General features: G+C 36.2%; 1 protein-coding gene across 1 annotated transcript; it reads left to right on the forward strand.

The window, feature by feature from the left end:
* The first annotated feature begins 1677 nt into the window (after window positions 1-1677).
* On the forward strand, window positions 1678-15923 carry LOC306881528 (carbonic anhydrase-related protein-like). Its single transcript, XM_079435683.1, has 9 exons — window positions 1678-2249; window positions 3125-3316; window positions 4929-5053; window positions 5648-5743; window positions 5910-5972; window positions 6064-6112; window positions 6224-6336; window positions 10373-10543; window positions 14835-15923. The coding sequence occupies exons 1-8, from the start codon at window positions 2177-2179 to the stop codon at window positions 10505-10507; spliced, it is 846 nt and encodes a 281-aa protein (XP_079291809.1). The 5' UTR covers window positions 1678-2176; the 3' UTR covers window positions 10508-10543; window positions 14835-15923.
* Window positions 15924-20262: the final 4339 nt, after the last annotated feature.

A 20262-nucleotide genomic window follows, 5' to 3' on the forward strand; every position in this document is an offset into this window, starting at 1 on the left:
TACCTTGACCTTAGATATTAATGAACTATTAAGATAAATGACCTGAGATAAATGGACTTCCCCTGGAAAATTCTGTATAGACTTACGTACCATGTCTTCACATTTAGTCTTGGAAGAAAATTTGGAGGTAAGGTATAGTTCACCCAAATATTGAATATTTGTTTAAATTTTAATCAACCCAGGCCATCTTAGATATAGATGAGTTTTCTTCATGAGAAAAGATTTTGAGAAATTTTTAATTACATCACTTGTTCACCACTGGATCCTCTGCAGTGAATGGGTGACGTCGGAACAGTCCACACAGCTGATAAAAACATCACAATATTTCACAAGTAATCCACACGACTATAGTCCATCAATTAACATCTTGTGAAAAGAACTGTGTTTATAAGGAACAAATCCATCATTAAGACGTTTTAACTTTAAACGATCACTTCTGGACAAAATAAGAGTACATAATACATAATAATGCTTCCTCCAGAAGTCCATGTTGCCCTCTCACATCAAAATCCACTGACATATTTGTTTATAACTAGTTTATACTGTTTTTGCTTAATCTGTGCATATTTCTCTCCTGAGTGAGACAAGATTACTTTTTTTAAGCAATATTATGGATAAAGGACTCGTATTTTAGCTGGAAACGAAGACAATGACAAGGTGTTTTTTTTGGTTTTTTTGAGGTGGATTTGTTTGCCACCACTCGTTTCATAAGCAAGGTCAAAGGTGAGTCAGAAATGAACACATTATTCGGTTAATCATAGTTATGTACCAAACCACTTGTATTCCCAGACTCTGAGCAGACTGTCATGTCTTGTAATGTCCACTAGAGGACAGTCCTGTAATCTGATGAACCTGCGCTCAAACAAGAATTATATTGTTCAGTGAAATAATTATTCAGAGTATTGAAATGAATTCAAATTCCTCAATCCTGCTGAAAACTATACCAGACAAACCTTCCTGATAAATGCTTGTTTTGATACGTGCTAATGCAGATTTCACAATATATCTTATGTTAAAAACGTCAATTTAATATAGAGGATGCTGAGGTCACATGACAACCCTGTTCTAGTCCCTGAGCTTTGGGGAGTAAAACGACCTACTTATAATTAATTAGGTAGTGATTGCACTTTTGTGTAATGTGGTGCCTTTAATTTTAGAAAATTAGGGTCAAAGTAGTTACTTAGTATAGAATTTCAAGGCAATGCACCATAGTGTTCACCTCCTCCAGTTGTTACAGTTTTTATCTGGGTCAATCAGTGCAATTAGGAGACTTTCATAAATCCATTTAGTGGAAGCTCAAACAGTTCTTGATAGCATAAGCTACTGTTGTTCCGCTGATAAAATAACATTTAGCATTGTAGAATCAAAATAAGATTTGACTGTGCCGACAAACAACAAGGTCTCCTGCAAACTTCTGATTAAAGCTGGTAGAGCTGTCTTTTGTTTCACCGGTGGACAGGAAAGAACAAGCTAGAATATTAACCATCAGCCAGGGCAAAGCACCGTATGGGCCCCTCTCATCCTTACCTTGAAAACACCATCAGTAATGTGCAAAGCAAACAATAACAGACCTTCCCTCTCTGCAGTCTCTCCTTCTTCACCCTCCCCCTGGTGGGTGTTTTTATTTAACCACACCCATTTCCTCCATTGTAGGAGGAACTCTCCAAGAGCAACATCACTCCTGCATTCCTGCCAATGTGCACTGTGCTTCCCGTGGCCTGACTGTAAACCAGGCCAGACTGCTGAGCTGTTTCTATGGTGCTACATCAGAGGCTTCAGAGTCACTGCACGCAGCCAATCAGATGGCTTGTGGGGGAACCGTGTGGGCTGTAGTAGCTAAGAGAGTGAGTTTGTGAACTTACTTTTGTTTGGTACAGAGAGGACAACTTTCCTAGAAGAGCACAGGAGAAGAAAACTCATCACTTTCAATGGAATGACGACCTGTTTCTGTTGGCTGCAGTTTCAGCGTGGACATTGAGTCTTTGAGGCTTACAAGTTTAGTCACTTCCACTTGTATTGTTATAGACCACTTTCTTTATGTTGTATGGGAGGGAAGTGAGAAAACGACAAGGAAGACTTCACCCTGAAACCAGGGACAGAAATAAGTAGTTTTTGGCATCTTCTCAGGACAGAACGAAAGTTGTTCTGAAAGCTGTAGAGAGAAAATTCAGTTGACATGGCAGATAATGTTATTGAGGAGACCGATAACTACCCTGGCAAAGATGAGCTGGAATGGGGCTATGAAGAAGGTAAGGATTCAATGAGAGAATCACTGGCTAATTCTCCTCTTTGTGAAACATGAAACTTTATTGTCACACCCATGATCAGGAATTACTCTAAAAACAACTCCGTCTCAGTTTGCCTGAAATACATATATACTACCGATTCTTTAAATACCCAGACAAAATTAGACAACTGTGATCTGTGACCACACACAATGCTGTCACTTTATAACCACTTCAGAACATTATTTATATATTTTTTTTGAATCAGCTCTCTATATTTTAACTTGTAAAGTGCATAATTGCATAAATGCATGTTTATTATGTTAAAAAATTGTATTTAGACCAGGATTGTTCTTTTTGTGAAGAGAGTCTTTTTTCCAAGCTTTATTTCTATTATTTCTAACAGTATTTATTATATATAATATGGATTCTTTACTAGTGAGATTTTAGATCAAACAAATGCATAGTGAATAGTCAAAGAAGAGAGGAGTGAGTAATACATATAGACAGGGTGAGATGAAAAGCAGCAGAGGGAAAAAATGAGCACATCCTGTATCCCCCTGTGTCTGCTATTCCTGTTGGACCCCTCAGTAATGACTTTGAGGCACTGGAGCGCTGGCAGCCTTTATTTAGTTTCAACAGTGAGAGAAAAAATATGGACCACTGTTTATATCTATGGCAAGGCCAAATATTTTATGTGTGAACTGACACAAAGTATCACGGTGCAAAAGTTTGATTGGTGCAGAAGTTTCAAGGTTGAGCAGCAGGCTAGTGGTTCATGAACAAGGACAGTGTTATCCGCAAGATAAGTATGCTTTGATAACTGCATTAGAATAAACTTTTATCACCATTTAAAGGTTGATTGAATCGACGTTTTTGTCTTTTGTGCATGATTCCAGGTGTTGAATGGGGTCTTCTGTTTCCTGAGGCAAATGGAGAGTACCAGTCCCCCATAAACCTTAACTCTAGGGAGGCCCGCTATGACCCGCGGCTCCTGGAGGTGGGGCTTAACCCCAACTATGTCGTTTGCAGGGACTGTGAAGTCATTAACGACGGTCATACAGTGAGGATCATGCTCAAGTCCAAATCAGGTATAACATGCTGAAAGTTCACTAAAAATGATAATTCTGCCATTATTTCCTCCTCTTTCTGCCTTGTTTACCAACATGTCATTCAAAATTCTTCTCATTATTTTTTCATTTGAATACCAAAATAGTTTTTTTTTTTTAACAACAGTTGGCTAAAGTTCCAAATACGACAGAAAACAGCAAAAAGTGCCATAAAAGCACCAAAAAAGAACTTTAGTTTAGATTCAAAAATTGCATTCTAGCATTCGAAAGGGAGTAAATGTTATCAGTGGATGATTGCTACACTCTAAAAATCGCTGGGTTGAGCATGTTTGGTCATACGTCGGGTTATTTTTTTTCCAGTGTTGGGTAGTTTTTGTTACACAGGCATTGGTTAGTGGCTGGGTCAATCTCACTGGCAGCTGAAACTACACACCCCTCCCCCTCCCTCAGATGAAACAACCCTATGCGGGGCTACTTCAACCCAGCCGCTGAGTTAGTCAGAGCGCGGGCTTTTTGCATCCTCTCCAGGAGAGAGCAGTTCTCAGCATTTTTTTAGAGTGTAAAACATCTTACTTTGTTCACACAATATTGTTTGCTTACATAAGATAATAATAGCACACAAGTCAGCTGCAGGGTTATTATACTCAACTAAAACTAAACCATTAAAAAACTGGGTAACACTTTAGACCAATTCTCACTATTAACTAGTTGCTTATTAATATGCATTAATAACACATTGGCTGTTTATTAGTACTTATAAAGCACATATTCTGCATGATCATATTCTATATCCCTAATCCTACTTTATCCTAACTATTAATAAGCAGCAAATTAGGAGTTTATTGAGGCAAAAGTTGTAGTAGTGAGAATTGCACTTTAAAATAAAGTGCGACCAAAAATTGTTATTTGAAATAAAAAAGTTTACTGATTTAAAATAAAATGAAATACAAAAAATGTAAACTTATTTTATTTCAGCTATTTTAAAAGGCAGAATGTTTCATTTATATTTATTTTAAATTGATGTACTAAAATTACAAACTGAAATAAAAATGACCAAAAACTATATAGATATTTAAAAGCAACAAAAACTAATAAAAATGACCAAAACACAACAAAATTAATTAATTTTGAATTAGATCTAATTCAAAATATTAATAAAAACTATACTAGTATCTCAATTGTACAAAAAAAAAAAAAAAACACTGATCAGATGGGCTAGTTTTATGAAGATGTTTTTTTCCCCATATTTTTTGTCTTGTAAAAATATCAGATTTATATGTTAGCAATTTCTTGATACTGTAATCTTATAGTAGTTTTCACAAAAACGGAAGTTCTTCTAATTAAAACATGGCAAATATCAGGCATGTATCTGCCTTGCATTTATCGATTTAATGATTACTCACTAGCTGGAACATGAGGGCGATTAAATAATGACAGAATTTTCATTTTGGGCTGAGCTATCTCTTTAACCAAGATCACATTAGTGGCATCACAAGATGTTTTGCTTTGCTAGGTCACGGAGAGGTTAAATGACATAAATCTGCTGTCTGCGAGAAACCTATATGTACAGTGAGCTTGTTTTATGTCATTTCATCCTGTTCTCTTTCCTGTGACCTTTGTAATGCTGTCTCAGTTGTGACTGGGGGTCCGCTCCCAAGTGACCATGAGTATGAACTGAGCGAGGTGCGCTTCCACTGGGGGAAAGAGAACCAGAGGGGATCTGAACACACTGTCAACTTCAAGGCTTTTCCTATGGAGGTCAGTGTCACTCAGCCAGTTCTGGCCATATACATCCTCATTTTCTCTTGTTGGTTCTCTCACTTACTCATCCTTTCTGTTGTTTGAGGGACAGACTAAAACAAGCCTGCTTCACACCGCACACATAAACAACACATATTTATTTTTTGGGCCTATATTAACAGGTCACATAATTCACTCTGCATAAGCAATGCAAGTAACACCAGCACATCACCTGCTGTATCCATTTGACTTATAAGGAAGCAAGCCTTTTTAGCTACAAAACCATAAACTGGGAGCTCAATCCATGTCAAAAACAACAATACCACATGCTCCAAAGAGGGATTTATTCAATCTATTCAAACCACCTGTTCCTGGCACCTGCTCGCCTACTCCTGGTATTCTGTACACAAGGAGAAAGATAAGGATCTGCTCTTAACGTGTTACCATGTTTGTCAGTCTGTTATCATATCACGTTTTCTCAAGTTGTTAGCACAACTGCAAGTCAAACCAGTCTTTTAACACAACCTTCATAATTTGGCATATTTTGTAAATGTTAATTTCAGAGTTCGGTTTATTGCAGATCACTCAATTAGTAATAAATATCTCTCACAGCTTCATCTAATCCACTGGAACTCTACATTATTCAACGGCGTGGAGGAGGCCATGGGCAAGAAAAAAGGCATTCTTATCATTGCCCTGTTTGTGCAGGTATTACACTTCCCCACATGGAGGTCATCGGAACATATACAAAACTACCCAATAGTGTTGTGTAAATGGTATTAGTGGTGTAAATATAGAAAGTCTTTCAAGAGAAAGGCTGTTAATTGCGTCTCTACAGTCGGCTGAAATTAGTTCTCTAATTTGTTCTATGCAGATTGGGAAGGAACATCTTGGGCTGAAGGCCATCACAGACGTCCTGCAGGACCTGCAGTATAAGGTGAGCAGAAGAGCTGGCTCACTAGAGACTATAGCCAAAAATATGATTTATATGCTTGTGACCTAAAATGTTTTTTTTTTTTTGTGTACAGGGAAAGACAAAAATAATTCCATGTTTTAACCCCAACACATTACTGCCTGGTAAATTCATAATCTGTTATACTGATATTTGTATTTTATTTGCATGTTTTGATATTTGATCTTTGCTGACAACATCTCCAACGTCTCTGTTGATTTGTCTGCCTCCTTCAGATCCTCTCTTAAGAGATTACTGGGTGTATGAGGGCTCTTTAACCACACCACCCTGTAGTGAGAACGTCACCTGGATTCTTTACCGTTACCCCCTTACCATCTCTCAGATGCAGGTAATACCTCCACAGCTATTATTAAATATTGCTATTACTCAAATATGTATGAAATATAGCATATATAGTAGTGGCCAAATGTGTCTGGCCTAGGAAAATTGATATCTTTTCTCTATTCAAACATAATGATGTTATGTTGATGTAGATTTTCTAAGCATATTGCGTAGCTGTGCTTGGAGAGTGCTCCATGTTTCAGTTCTGTCATTTGTGATAACTAGGGGTGGCACGTACCCAGTGTTGGGGAGTAACTAACAAAAAAACTAAGTTTTAATTAGTTACAGTTACTAAGAAAAAATGTGTAATTAAATTACAGTTACTTATGAAAATGTTAAGGATTACAAAGGGGGTTACATCTTATTTTTTCACACACACTCCCAACTACAGATTTAATTGATTTTTCATAAATTGCAGTGACTGCTCTAAAATATAAAACACCAATGTTTCAGAAGTTTATAACATGCTTATCCGATAACTCTTGTATTTCCTATATGGGTTTATGTATATGCTTTATTTTTTTAAGATTAACTGTTTTTTCTAAGGCATTGTTAGATGCCAGTGTTTCCTGTCATAGCTATGCAAAGATTTGATTAAAAAAAACAGTATAGCTATTAAACTATTTCTTGTTATGATTTTAAATCTGTATTTAACCTCAGAATGATCTCAAAGTAAGTCTGATTTTGTGGTGGCTGTGCTTCAAAGGGGACATCGGATGCCCATTTTCCACAAGTTGGTATGATTCTTTAGGGTCTTTTCGAAATGGTCTCAAGTGATCGTGAAAAACAAAACCCTTTTTATCTTGTCAAAAACAGCTCAGTTCACAGCGACTCGTTTCGGTGCATATCTCTTTACATACTAATGACTAATGAGCACTGCTCACCCGCCCCCTCTTCTGTGGAATAACAAATGCGACTCGCAAATAATCATGAAAAATATAAAGTGTGAGACTTACTTCTGGAGGTGCAGCTGGATCATGAACAATGGGTACTGATCCATCCTTGAGTTTTAACTTTTTAACAAAACCTGCCTTGAATTGTCCCTCATTCAGAAATAAGTCTGGAGTAAAATGATTTGCGCAGCCAGACATAAACAAATTGAGTGAAAGTGAAGTGAAGTGAAGTGACATGTGGCCAGATATGGTGATCCATACTCAGAATTTGTGCTCTGCATTTAACCCATCCAATTGCACATACATAGTAGTGAATACACACATATTGCTGCAGCGCCCGGGGAGCAGTTGGGGGTTTGGTGCCTTGCTCAAGGGTCTCACCTCAGTCATGGTATTGAGGGTGGAAGAGAGTGCTGGTTATTCACTCCAAAATCAAAATGGCTTGATAATTGAGACTGTTTAGGTTTTGGGGGATTAAAAAATAGGAGTGATTTTTTATCATTGTAGGGTGTTTGTGTCCACGCACTGCTAAAACAGATTTATATGCAAATGAAGATATTTTGCATCCAATGTCTCCTTTAAAATTAAAATATTATAATCTTAATTCAGGTGATGAAGGACTTTGAAAGTCTGACAGTAATCAGTGTTGAGTAGTACTGTAAGGTTAACCTTGCCTGGTTTACATGTTTGAAAATGATTAACATTAGAAATTTAGAAAAGTAATCAAAAAGTAATCAAATGTAATCAGTTACATTACTTTAATAAAGTAATTGAAAAGTTACACTACTTATTACATTTTGTGATATATAATTGTCCTTGAAGGCTGGAAGTCAAAAACTCCTTATATTCAGGTGTGCCGAATTATTAGGCAAGTTTTCTTTTACAGATAAAATGAGTCAAAAAAAGAGATTTAACTCAGACTAAAAGTCAAAAATTATTAAATGCCCATGAGAAGGAGGCAATGCTAATGCAATAAAAAGCTAGGGCATGACCATTGGGCAGCGAAATGCTCATTGGGTCAGCAGAGTCAGAAAAAACTGGTGGAGAAGAAAAGACACGTTAATTGCAAAATAATTCAGAATTAAGGTGAATAATTAGGTGAGAAACTATCAGGAACCATTTAGTCTCCAGCGCCACCATTATGGTAATTTTTTTAAAAATTGAGATTTATACATAATCTGAAAGCTGAATAAAATAGCTTTCTATTGATGTACAGTGGAGTGAAAAAGTGTTGGCCCCCTTCCTGATTTTTTATTTTATTGCATGTTTGTCACACTTTAATGTTTCAGATCATCAAACAAATTTAATTATTAATCAAAGATAACACAAGTAAACACAACATGCAGTTTTTAAATGAAGGGTTTTTTTTATGAAGGGAAAACAAAAGCCAAACCCACATGACCCTGTGTGAAAAAGTGTTTGCTACACATCATGTTGAGATCCAAAGAAATTCAGGAACAAATGAGAAAGAAAGTAATTGAGATCTATCAGTCTGGAAAAGGTTATAAAGCCATTTCTAAAGCTTTGGGACTCCAGCGAACCACAGTGAGAGCCATTATCCACAAATGGCTAAAACATGGAACAGTGGTGAACCTTCCCAGGAGTGGCCGGCTGACCAAAATTACCCCAAGAGCGCAGCGACGACTCATCCAAGAGGTCACAAAAGACCCCACAACAACATCTAAAGAGCTACAGGCCTCACTTGCCTCAGTTAAGGCCAGTGTTCATGACTCCACCATAAGAAAGAGACTGGGCAAAAATGGCCTGCATGGCAGAGTTCAAGACAAAAACTGCTGCTGAGCAAAAAGAACATAAAGGTTCGTCTCAGTTTTGCCAGAAAACATCTTGATGATCCCCAAGACTTTTGGGAAAATACTCTGTGGACTGACGAGACAAAAATTTAACTTTTTGGAAGGTGTGTGTCCCGTTACATCTGGTTTAAAAATAACACAGCATTCCAGAAAAAGAACATCATACCAACAGTAAAATATGGTGGTGGTAGTGTGATGGTCTGGGGCTGCTTTGCTGCTTCAGGACCTGGAAGACTTGCTGTGATAAATGGATCCATGAATTCAGCTGTCTACCAAAAAATCCTGAAGGACAATGTCCGGCCATCTGTTCGTGACCTCAAGCTGAAGCGAACTTGGGTTCTGCAGCAGGACAATGATCCAAAACACACCAGCAAATCCACCTCTGAATGGCTGAAGAAAAACAAAATGAAGACTTTGGAGTGGCCTAGTCAAAGTCCTGACCCGAATCCTATTGAGATGCTGTGGCATGACCTTAAAAAGGCGGTTCATGCTCGAAAACCCTCCAATGTGGCTGAATTACAACAATTCTGCCAAGATGAGTGGGCCAAAATTCCTCCACAGCGCTGTAACAGACTCATTGCAAGTTATCGCAAACACTTGATTGCAGTTGTTGCTGCTAAGGGTAGTCCAACCAGTTATTAAGTTTAGGAGGCAAGCACTTTTTCACACAGGGCCATGTGGGTTTGGATTTTGTTTTCCCTTCATAATAAAAAACTTCATTCAAAAACTGCATGTTGTGTTTACTTGTGTTATCTTTGATTAATATTTAAATTTGTTTGATGATCTGAAACATTAAAGTGTGACAAACATGCAAAACAAAAACAAAAACAAAAAAAAAAAACAGGAAGGGGGCCAACACTTTTTCACACCACTGTATGTATTGATGGAGTTAGAATATGACAATATTTGGCTGAGATACATTTTGTACAATTAAAAAATATATATATTGAGCAAATCGCCCTTAAATTTGTCCAAATGAAGTTCTTAGCAATGCATATTACTAATCAAAAATTAAGTTTTGACATATTTACAGTAGGAAATTTACAAAGTAGCTTCATGGAACATGATCTTTAATTAATATCCTAATGATTTTTGGCACAAAAGAAAAATTATTTTGACCCATACAATGTATTGTTGGCTATTATATACCGGTGCTACTTATGACTGCTTTTGTGGTCCAGGGTCACATTTATGGTCAGTATATTTTGTGAATTTGCCCACCAGTGCCCACTGTGGAAAGAGTTAATTTTGGCCCCTGCTCATCTAACCCACCCACTGCAGTGCACCGGTGAAAGCTGGCCTTCTTTCAATTTACATTCAACACTTTACTCTGCCCCAGATTGAGGAGTTTCGTCGTCTCAGGTCCCATATTAAAGGAGCAGAGCTTCCAGAAGGCAACGACGGGATGCTGGGGGACAACTTCAGACCCACCCAGCCCCTGAGCGACAGGGTGGTCAGGGCAGCCTTCCAGTAAAGCCCACACTGCAGGATCCATTTTAATCGGCCATGGGTAAATTTTCAGGAGATTGTATTCTGTTCTTTGTTTGTTCAAGCGGAGCACCCTCATTTGAGTATAATGAGATGGCTTATGAATGGCTTTGGCTCCTCTTTGTAAAGGAGGAGTTAGATTAGGCTCCTCACATTAGCTGATTAAATGTCTCATTGTCTGTGTTGCATCAATCCACCTGGATTTTCCGAATGCAAACATGTTAGTACTTCCAGAATTAAACAAAACTGAAGATTCATCTCCATATGACCAATAACTATACAAAAGCTCCTGCTTAGTGTGCAGTGGCTTAATGGAAATAGTCCAAGTTCTCTTAGCAGTATTAGTATCGCTATACAATAGAGTGCTGCAAGGGTTAGAGTAATAGAGTAACCCACTTCCTTCTGATCTAGGACTAGCTGCAGCATTGTGTATAGATCTGTCTATTTCTAGAGCTCTCAAGGGGACACCTGGGTCTGCCTGCATATTACTCATTTTGAAATGAGACTTTGAGCAGGCTAATTTAGGCCATGATGATGCAGTGCTACTAAAGAGTCTGATGATGTAACCAGAGTAAGCTGAAGTATTTCTCTGTTTATATCCTACATGTCTGTTAGAAACAGAACGTTAAAGGAATTGTTCACCACAACATGAAAGTATGCTAAAAATGCACTCACCCTCAGGCCTGAACAGCTGATAAAAGCATCGCAATAATCGTGTCAATCAATTAACATCTTGTGAAGTGAAATGAGCCCATAATCCATAATAATGCTTCCTCCAGTGAAAAAAGCCCATCCCCTGTTGTCCTCTCACTCCAAAAACTACTGACATATTTGTTTGGGAACTGTTCTGGACTCTCTTGATCTGCCCATATTTCCCTCCTTATTCAGATGAGATGACTGGAGAATGCAATATTTTGTAGCCTTTTGCTTCACAAGATGTTAATTGATGGACTGGAGCCATGTGGATTACTTGTGGATTATTGTGTTGTTTTTATCAGCTGTTTGGACTCTCATTCTGACGGCAACCATTCACTGCAGAGGATCCATTGTGAGCAAATAATGTCATGTTAAATTTCTCAGAATCTGTTCCGATATAAATGGCCTGAGGATGTGTACATTTTCAGCAAATTTTATTTTAATTTTTGGGTGAACTTAGTGCTAATTTACAGAGATAAATAATAATTTAGCAGAGCTACTCCAGCACTCTTCTCACTTTCAGCACAAATTAGCAGTTTTTTCCTTGTTTGTTTGAAATGATGATGAAATAATGTTATTCACCTCAGATTTAATTCATAAAATTGATTCATACAAGCCATTAGCTGCAAATACCACAATAAACAAAAGGCAGCGGCTATTTGCACTGTGTAGGCTAAATAGCGATATATATTTATAGCCCTACTACTTATTGCAAATAGTGGCAATTATCTGCAACTCAGTAGTACATTATAAAACAGTACGCAATAATAACGTATTGAGTGTGAATTATAATTATTAAATGGATGCCACCTTATTGGGACAATAAAGCCCTCCCTACACCTATCACTGTAAAAAAAATTCCGTAAAATTTACGGTAAAAAACTGGCAGCTGTGGTTACCAGAATTCTACCGTAAAAAATATGGTAGCAACGTTTTAGGTTTTACGGATTTAACTTAAATTTACAGTTAAATACCGTAATTTCTTTAACTGATATAATCTTAATATACCATCCTATTAAAACCCCTTAACTGTCACTCACAGTTTTGAACATAGAGATTATAGAGCACTATTCAAACTTAAATGTTTATAATTCATGAACGAAAACATTTTGTAACATGATTTTTATGTACCATTTCCATGGTAATGCAATGTCTGATTTTAAAATGGGTTTCAAAGGATGAATTTTGAGATTTTAAGTTTTCAACTATATAATTTCTTATGATTTCTAAAGCGTGATAGGGAAAAAGGCAACTAGGAAAAATGTCAGAACTCCTGTTATGATGTAGATTTTTCAGGTGCACTCTTGTCATAAATTAATCTATTAATTTTCCTACATATTTTTTTAACAAAAAAGGTGGAAAAATATCTATTTAGGAGTCTTAGACCTTTCCAATGATATATCATTTGTATAGTTTGATTAGATTAGAATTTAATTGTAAAATAGTGAAGTAAATTTAGGTGTCCCGCAGAGGGGACGGGTGACAGTTAACAGGTTTTAAAGTACTGAAATCTGTTTTGTTCCTTTGAAATACACTGATATTCATCAAATGCAGGTGATGATGAGAAAGTCACATGATGAGTCAAAGCCCATCACAAGCTACTTTTAAACAATATAATATACAGAAGGTGCACAGTGTCATTCACACAAGCACTAAACACCATCATGGTGAGACTCATTAAACTGAAATATGCAATAAACATTAATTTAACAACATTAGATGTAACATACAACCCTAATAAACATAACCGATAAGAAAAAACTAAGAAGAAACATAGTTATTTCAAAGAAAAAAACGTCAAATTCAAACAGAATTTGAAATGGAATGCAGGGAATTCTGGGAACGTCAGTTTACGGTTTTTCCCTGTAAATGTTACAGGAACTTTCCGTTAACCATGTAACAGGTTTTTACCGTAGCATTTTCACAGTTTTTTACCGTTAAAATCACGATCATTTTTTACAGTGTACCCTAACCCTACCTGATACTTTTATTTTCAACTTTTTGATTATTTCCTTCATATTAATTGAAGATAAATGCCTTTCTGATGTGATATGAGAATTGAAAAGGGAGAAAAAAAGTTCGGCAAAAGGCTCGAACTCGAGTCGATCGCATCAAAAAGCGTGCGCCTCATCTATACCGCTGAAACTGACGCTATCACACGTTAGTGGGCGGAGTTAGTGTAAATAGCCTTTGCCAACAAGGCGGGCTATTTCTATTGCACTTAGTGTAAATAGACACAACGTAAATGGCAACCTTTCAAACACAGAGTAGACATCATTTTCGACTTCCTACATTTTATATGAAAAATCCCCAACTAGTTCAAGTATGCTGCAATCATATTCAAACCATGGTCATGAATTTTTATTAGCTGAATCAGTACTAACCAGTAAAACTGATGCAAACGGATTAGGCAATTATATGTCTCCTCAATAACTGCATTTGAAAGATCTTCTGACTTTCCTCTAATACTAAGCAAATTATTAATGTCAAGACTGTTTTCTCTTCAGCATGTATTTTTATTTTTTTGGCTCACGTACGTATTTATATAATGACATGTACACTCATTTTCCATCGCTCTTACCTCTGTCTTTAATTCTCTCCCCCACCCCTCTCTCTCTCTCTCTCTCTCTCTCTCTCACACACACACACACATGTTGGTTTTTGTGGTTTATGGGGAACAAACGTGTTCAGTACAAACACAGTATTGTGTTTGTACTGAACAAACTGTGTGTGCTATTGCCCTACACCTAAACTTAGCCCTCAGAGGAAACTTTGTGCATTTTTAGATTTTCAAAAAAACACCATTTAGTATGTTTTTTAAGCCTTTTGAATTACGGGGACATAGGCAGTGTCCTCATAAACCACCTTCATATTGTAATACCTCTGTCATACCCATGTCATTATCCAAATTTGGGTCCTCATAAACCACATAACATGCACACACACACACACATGTTTGTTTTACTATACTTGTGAGGAATTTCATAGACTTCTATTGTTTTTATACTGGCCTAACAATATTTTCTAATGCCCTACACCAACCCTACCCCTAAACCTAGCCCTCACAGGAGACTTTTTGCATTTTTACATTTTAAGATAAACTTCATTTAGTATTTTTAATAATTTATTTCCCTTGTGAGGACCGGCCAAATGTCCTCACAAAGTCAAAAATCTCAGGCTTTACTATCCTTGTGGGGACATCTGGTCCTCACAAGTATATCAAAACAAACACACACACACACACACACACACACATACATACATATGAGCACACTACTTCTTCTGTGCTAAGCAACAGAGAACACATGCATGACAAGCTGATGGATGCACAGTGAGATATTGTTCCGGTGTAATGGATATCTAATGTTCACATGACTGCCTCACAAATCAGCTATGTGTGGTTGGCATGAAAATTAGGGGTCCACAGATCCTTATTCTATTCCAATTTTTCATAGTCCTGTAGAATGAATAAAAAAAATCCCAGTCTGAATGTAACAGTATAACCCTATTATAAATATATATATACAGTTTATCTATATCTATATCATATCTATCTGTATTTATATATATATACATATATTTATATGCAGATTTAAACTTTTTTTTCTCTCTTCCAGAGATTAGCACGAAGAACTAGATCAAGGGTCTACAATGTCCTGGCTAAAGTGAAAGTTCATCATTTCCTGTAGAGTTGCTTGGGCGTCGTTTTGTAGTTAACTGTCCTGAGTATGGCCTTGATGTGCGCAAAAGCTGCTTTTAATGTTCATTTAAAAACACAATTATACTGGATTTCATGTAAACAAGTGGACGCCAGTCAGCATGAAGTGAAGCCTTGTGATAAGCTTATATGGAAAAGTGAAGGAGAATATTAACGCTTGATGAATGTTGTTAGAATACTGCAATTAAGAAGTTTAACAATATGTAGCATGTGTGTATTCCTATAAATGTGGCTTTATAGGAATAGCATACTACACAGTACATGACTGACATGTCATGTAGGCAGACCAGTTCCATACACTGTTTAATTATTTCTGATATTCTGATACATAAGTTGACATGATCAGAATCAGTTTAGTCATATCAGAAGGTATATATGTCTGTACATTGAATGCTTTTAAATATTAACACTGAAATAAATGTATGCTGTTGAATGAACTGATTCAAACTTGAAAGACTGGATGGGTGCTTTTTGTTCTTTATCTGATGAACGAACAGAATATAAAGGACTATATAGGTGTATTATCCTGTGTTTAATGTTTGTTTTAAATTTATTTTGATAGATAGCTGTATCTCTTATATATGCAGATTCAGGGCTCAGCAGGTGGCAAACAGCAGTTTAATATATAACTAGTCTATTGGTCTTTCATTATCTTGCTTTACACAACTTTTTAGCAATGCTGTACATCTCTTTGTAGTCATGCAAAAAAGGATATTATTTCTGAAACCTGAAAAGCCACAGACTCTGCTGTTCTCGTGAGAAACCACGTTCAGGCGAAAAGAACTGCTTGCATTCCTTGAAAACCCCCTTGTCATCATAACGATTGCCATGTAAGGAGTAAGCATATACAACCTGACATTTACAACAGAAAGCACAGTGTCATTTCTATGAGATTCTAACTGGATATTTGGGGGGGGGGTACTCATGTCATTATGTAGGCCAGACATATTTGTTCTTATGTCTTTCAAATAAAGTACATTTTTAATGCAATTAATATTTTTTCAATTTGATTTAAGTGTGTTTTAATATTTTTAGACATTTTAGTTTGTTTTATTTCAGTCATTTTACTACGTTATCCTAAACTTATTACAGTTAATTGCCAATGGCTAATGTTCATTTAAGTTTTTTTTTATTATTGTTATTGTTATTTTATTTAGGCTTTAACAGCAACATTACTGATGTTTCATCAAGTGACCTATTGAAATCTCTGACACTTTGGTTTCATAAAAGGAAACCTTACTGAAAATTTACTTCTATTGAACAACACCTCAGTTTACATGGCATTGACATGAAGCGAACTTACTGATTTTTACTGATTATTATACTTATGACCTATTCCACTGGTCCGCAAGGAAGTATTAACATCCCCCATCGCAACTAGCATATGCAGCTCCACCCAGCAGCTTCAAAGCCTCTAAAACAGTACATTGAAGCATTGACGTTGTTTGTCTTCTGAATAGAGAGGATCCACACCTGTGCATGACTAAAAAGTCAAAATCTTGTTTGTTTACATTGAAAAGGCATGCAATTGTGTGAAGTAAACAGTAGGAACAGTAGAAAAGAATACCATGGTAAGATCCAAAGTACCATGGCACATTCAACAATTCATTGTACATAATGCAGCACAATGGTTTTACCAACACTCCCATTTTTGTTAAGGTCACATAAGTAGTTGTACTCATATTATCTTGCATGTTGCTACAGTGTAGTGTCGCTGCTGTGGGTCCACAAATGTGTAGTAGGCTACCACAGAAGAAAGACATATAATTGGACTTATTGGCTGTATTTTCTCAATAGTAACGGTTGTATAAAGAGATGTAGTTCTCATTTCACTTTATGACTTTTAGATGGCTGAAATCAAATTACTCCTAGCTACCGAAGAGGCTGTTTAATAAATGTGTGGATTGAAAGGCGCTGCAGCGCCCTCAGCTGTCTGTGAAAGAAACGACAGCAATCACCGATTGCATTACACCAGGGGTGCCCAACCCTGTTCCTGGAGATCTACCTTCCTGCAGAGTTCAGTTCCAACCCTTATCAAACACACCTATCTGTACTTATCAAGTGCTCCTTCAGATCCTAATTAGTTGGTTCAGGTGTGTTTGATCAGGGTTGGAGCTGAACTCTGCAGGAAGTTAGATCTCCAGGAACAGGATTGGGCACCACTGCATTACACAAATGAGCGCAATTTAAAGGCGTGCCAGGTTCACGACACAAAGATAGCACTGGGGTCAGTATAAAGACTTAGTTATTTAAATCGCTCTGTCGCTTATGGAAAGCTGATAGTAGTGTCACATTACATAGCAAAATTTTTAATGAGGATGTGAACATTTATGTTGGCTCCTCGTTTAAAGCTGGGGGTGAAGTGCGTCATATTCAAACACACTCGATGCGCAAATCGTCATGCTCTGACATCATGGTGAATGGTTAATTGAGGTAGTCAACCTAGTGTGTCACGCTAAATGAAGTGTTTCACTCCAGTAATCAGCAAGAAGATTCGCACAATGCCCATCAGACAGCTAATCCCTCAATCCTCTTGTCGTTATTAAGACTTGATTAGAGGGAAATTATAGCATGACAAATAAACAAGATACAGATGTTAATATGTTAATAGCTCTCCCCTGGGCCTGAAACAGGCAGATTATAACAATCAGTCACAAATCCTATCAGTCTAAAATAGAACAACAAACATGAGCAACAAGCGTGGACACACACACACACACACTCTCTCTCTCTCATGATGAGGACGGTCCATTCACTGCTATTGTTTTTAATACTTGAGCTAATGATTTTCTATCCTCATACCTCTAAGCCTCACATAACACTTTCTCTATCTGTCTTTCTTTCACTATTGCATTAGAAATACAGAGTAACACGTTAGAATAATAAACACATATTCATTATTAACTAAGAGTTTTCCCTGAACAAACTCCTTATTTACTGCTTATTAATAGTTAGTAAATTAGTTGTTAAGTTTAGGTATGAGGTTGGATTAAGGGATCTAAAATATGATCATGCAGAATAAGGAATTAATATGTGCTTTATAAGTACTAATAAACAGCTGATATGCTAGTAATAGTCATGCTAATAAGCAACTAGTAAATAGTGAGAATTGGTCCTTAAAATTAAGTGTAATCAAATACACCATATTAGTATGAAATATTTTTCTTAAAAATGCATACCAGAATTTCTAAAGATTATTATTTTGATGTTATGATCAGTAACAATAATAATAATAATATTCAAGCAATATGTGTCTACATAAATAGAAAATAAATAGTATAAATTTAAATCAATCATTGTAAATTTTAGTATCAAAATTAATTTAGGTATCACAACATTATAAATGTACAGTACAAATTTGATATTTATTTTGAGATTTGCTAATGATTACAATTAACATTAAATTAATTGTATTTTTAAGGATTCAATTTAAATGAGGGATGACAACAATAATAATCGAAATGTAAGAATATGGGTAAATGAGCATGTCAAATTTTATATTTAATCTCAACAATCCATTTAGAAATATCTACACTCTTAGAAGAGATTGAACCTTTAGATTGAACCTTTTAGAACTTTAAAGTGCAAATATGAACTTCTAGCTATCAAAAAGGTTCAAAGTTGAACTTAAAGGATCTCTAATGATCCACTGGTTATTTGGCAGTTATATTTAGAACCTTTGTTGTTGTAAAAGGTTCATATTAGAACCTAGCATAGTTCTAAGATGTACTGTAAAGACTTGACTGAGTACAGTTAGAAGACCATTTGCTTGTTACATTAGTAAATTACTAATTCACAAACTCAGTATTAATGAATTTACTCTTATTCAGTTAATAATTGTGATGTCAGATGCAGTTGTGGCCTCCATCAGTTTAACCAAAACGTTTAGGCCTTGAGTTGTTACAATGTGTTTCGTCTGTGCCCCATGACCAATAACCTTTAGGGCACCATGTTGTTGTCAATTTTTAGAACACAAATTAAAAAATCACAAAAATCAAAGTTCAGTTTTATGTTCATAAATTAACAAGAAGCTATTCTGTGTTAAATTGAGAGGGTGACATTCTTACCCCTAAAAACAAACTTTATATTCAATAGGCTTTCTTCATATTTTACACCTGTATATCCTTTAAAATGTCACATTCAACCTTCAAATCTCAGATACTAATTCAGCTCAGAACGTAACAGCCAATAACTAATATAACACTGATATACTGTAAAAATATGAGAAAATTATCATGTACATGTTTAGAAAAGAAGGTGGGTTCTATATAGAACTTTTAGGGGTTCCAAATATAAAGGGCCTGATAGAACAATACATTTTTAAAATCTCTAATATCAGCCTATAACTGATATTATACCAGGGATATTTTAGTATCACTGAGATACTATAGTTTTTATTAATATTGTGACCTAGTTTACATGTACGTATATATATTATTTCAAAGTGACAAAAATTGTTTTAGTTTCAGTAAACTATAATAATCCCGTATAGTACTGATAATATCAGCTATATTGTGCATCTCTAGCAATTGCACACACAAGTACACTTTCCACATTGTACTTTTAGACTAACCCTATGCTTATTCAATCTTCATTCACTTCACAAAGACATTCGTTAAATAAACATATGCATTCTCAATATGCTTTTCTACAGTTACCATGTGTATGAATAGTTATTTTATGTGGCACACACCTGTAAGTAAACAGACTGATGTGAACACAGAAGAGGATGCATGAGCAGGGATCAGACAGTGTCTTTCTCCCTGAATGTCACTGTCCCAAATCTGCCCAAACTTGTTTTGATCAAACATTGTGCTTCCATGCGGGAACAGAAATGACTGAAGTGTGTAACCTGGAATAATTTCATGAGCATGGATGCAAAGCGGATATGAAAATTAGCTGAAAAACACAAAGTTCCATATTGTGTTGTACTGCATGCTTTTTTTGTTTTTTTAAATGGTGCAAAAACATTCAAGTGGTCATTTATAGTGTGATGTACCAGTGAACATAGTCTTAAAGCAAAATGATAACAAATTAATGGGATTTTTTTTTTACTCAAATAAATACAGATTTATTCTCTCTGGTCTAGTTTGACAGGATTCTTGGCACCAGTGGGCTGATGGCACACTTGTAGCTGCTTCAAAGAAACAGCAGGGGGAGCTCTGAGTATGCGAGTATTTCTGCTTGAACCAGGATAGAAAGGTTTCAGGCCACGGGCCATCTAATTGAGTGATCTGCCATGACCTTTCATGGTCAGGGGGGAAATATCAGTGACAAAGGATTATTCCATTTGACATTTCTATTATTCTACTCCCAATATTCACATG

The sequence above is a fragment of the Barbus barbus genome, assembly GCF_936440315.1.
Source record: "Barbus barbus genome assembly, chromosome: 15".
NCBI classification, from domain to species: domain Eukaryota; kingdom Metazoa; phylum Chordata; class Actinopteri; order Cypriniformes; family Cyprinidae; genus Barbus; species Barbus barbus.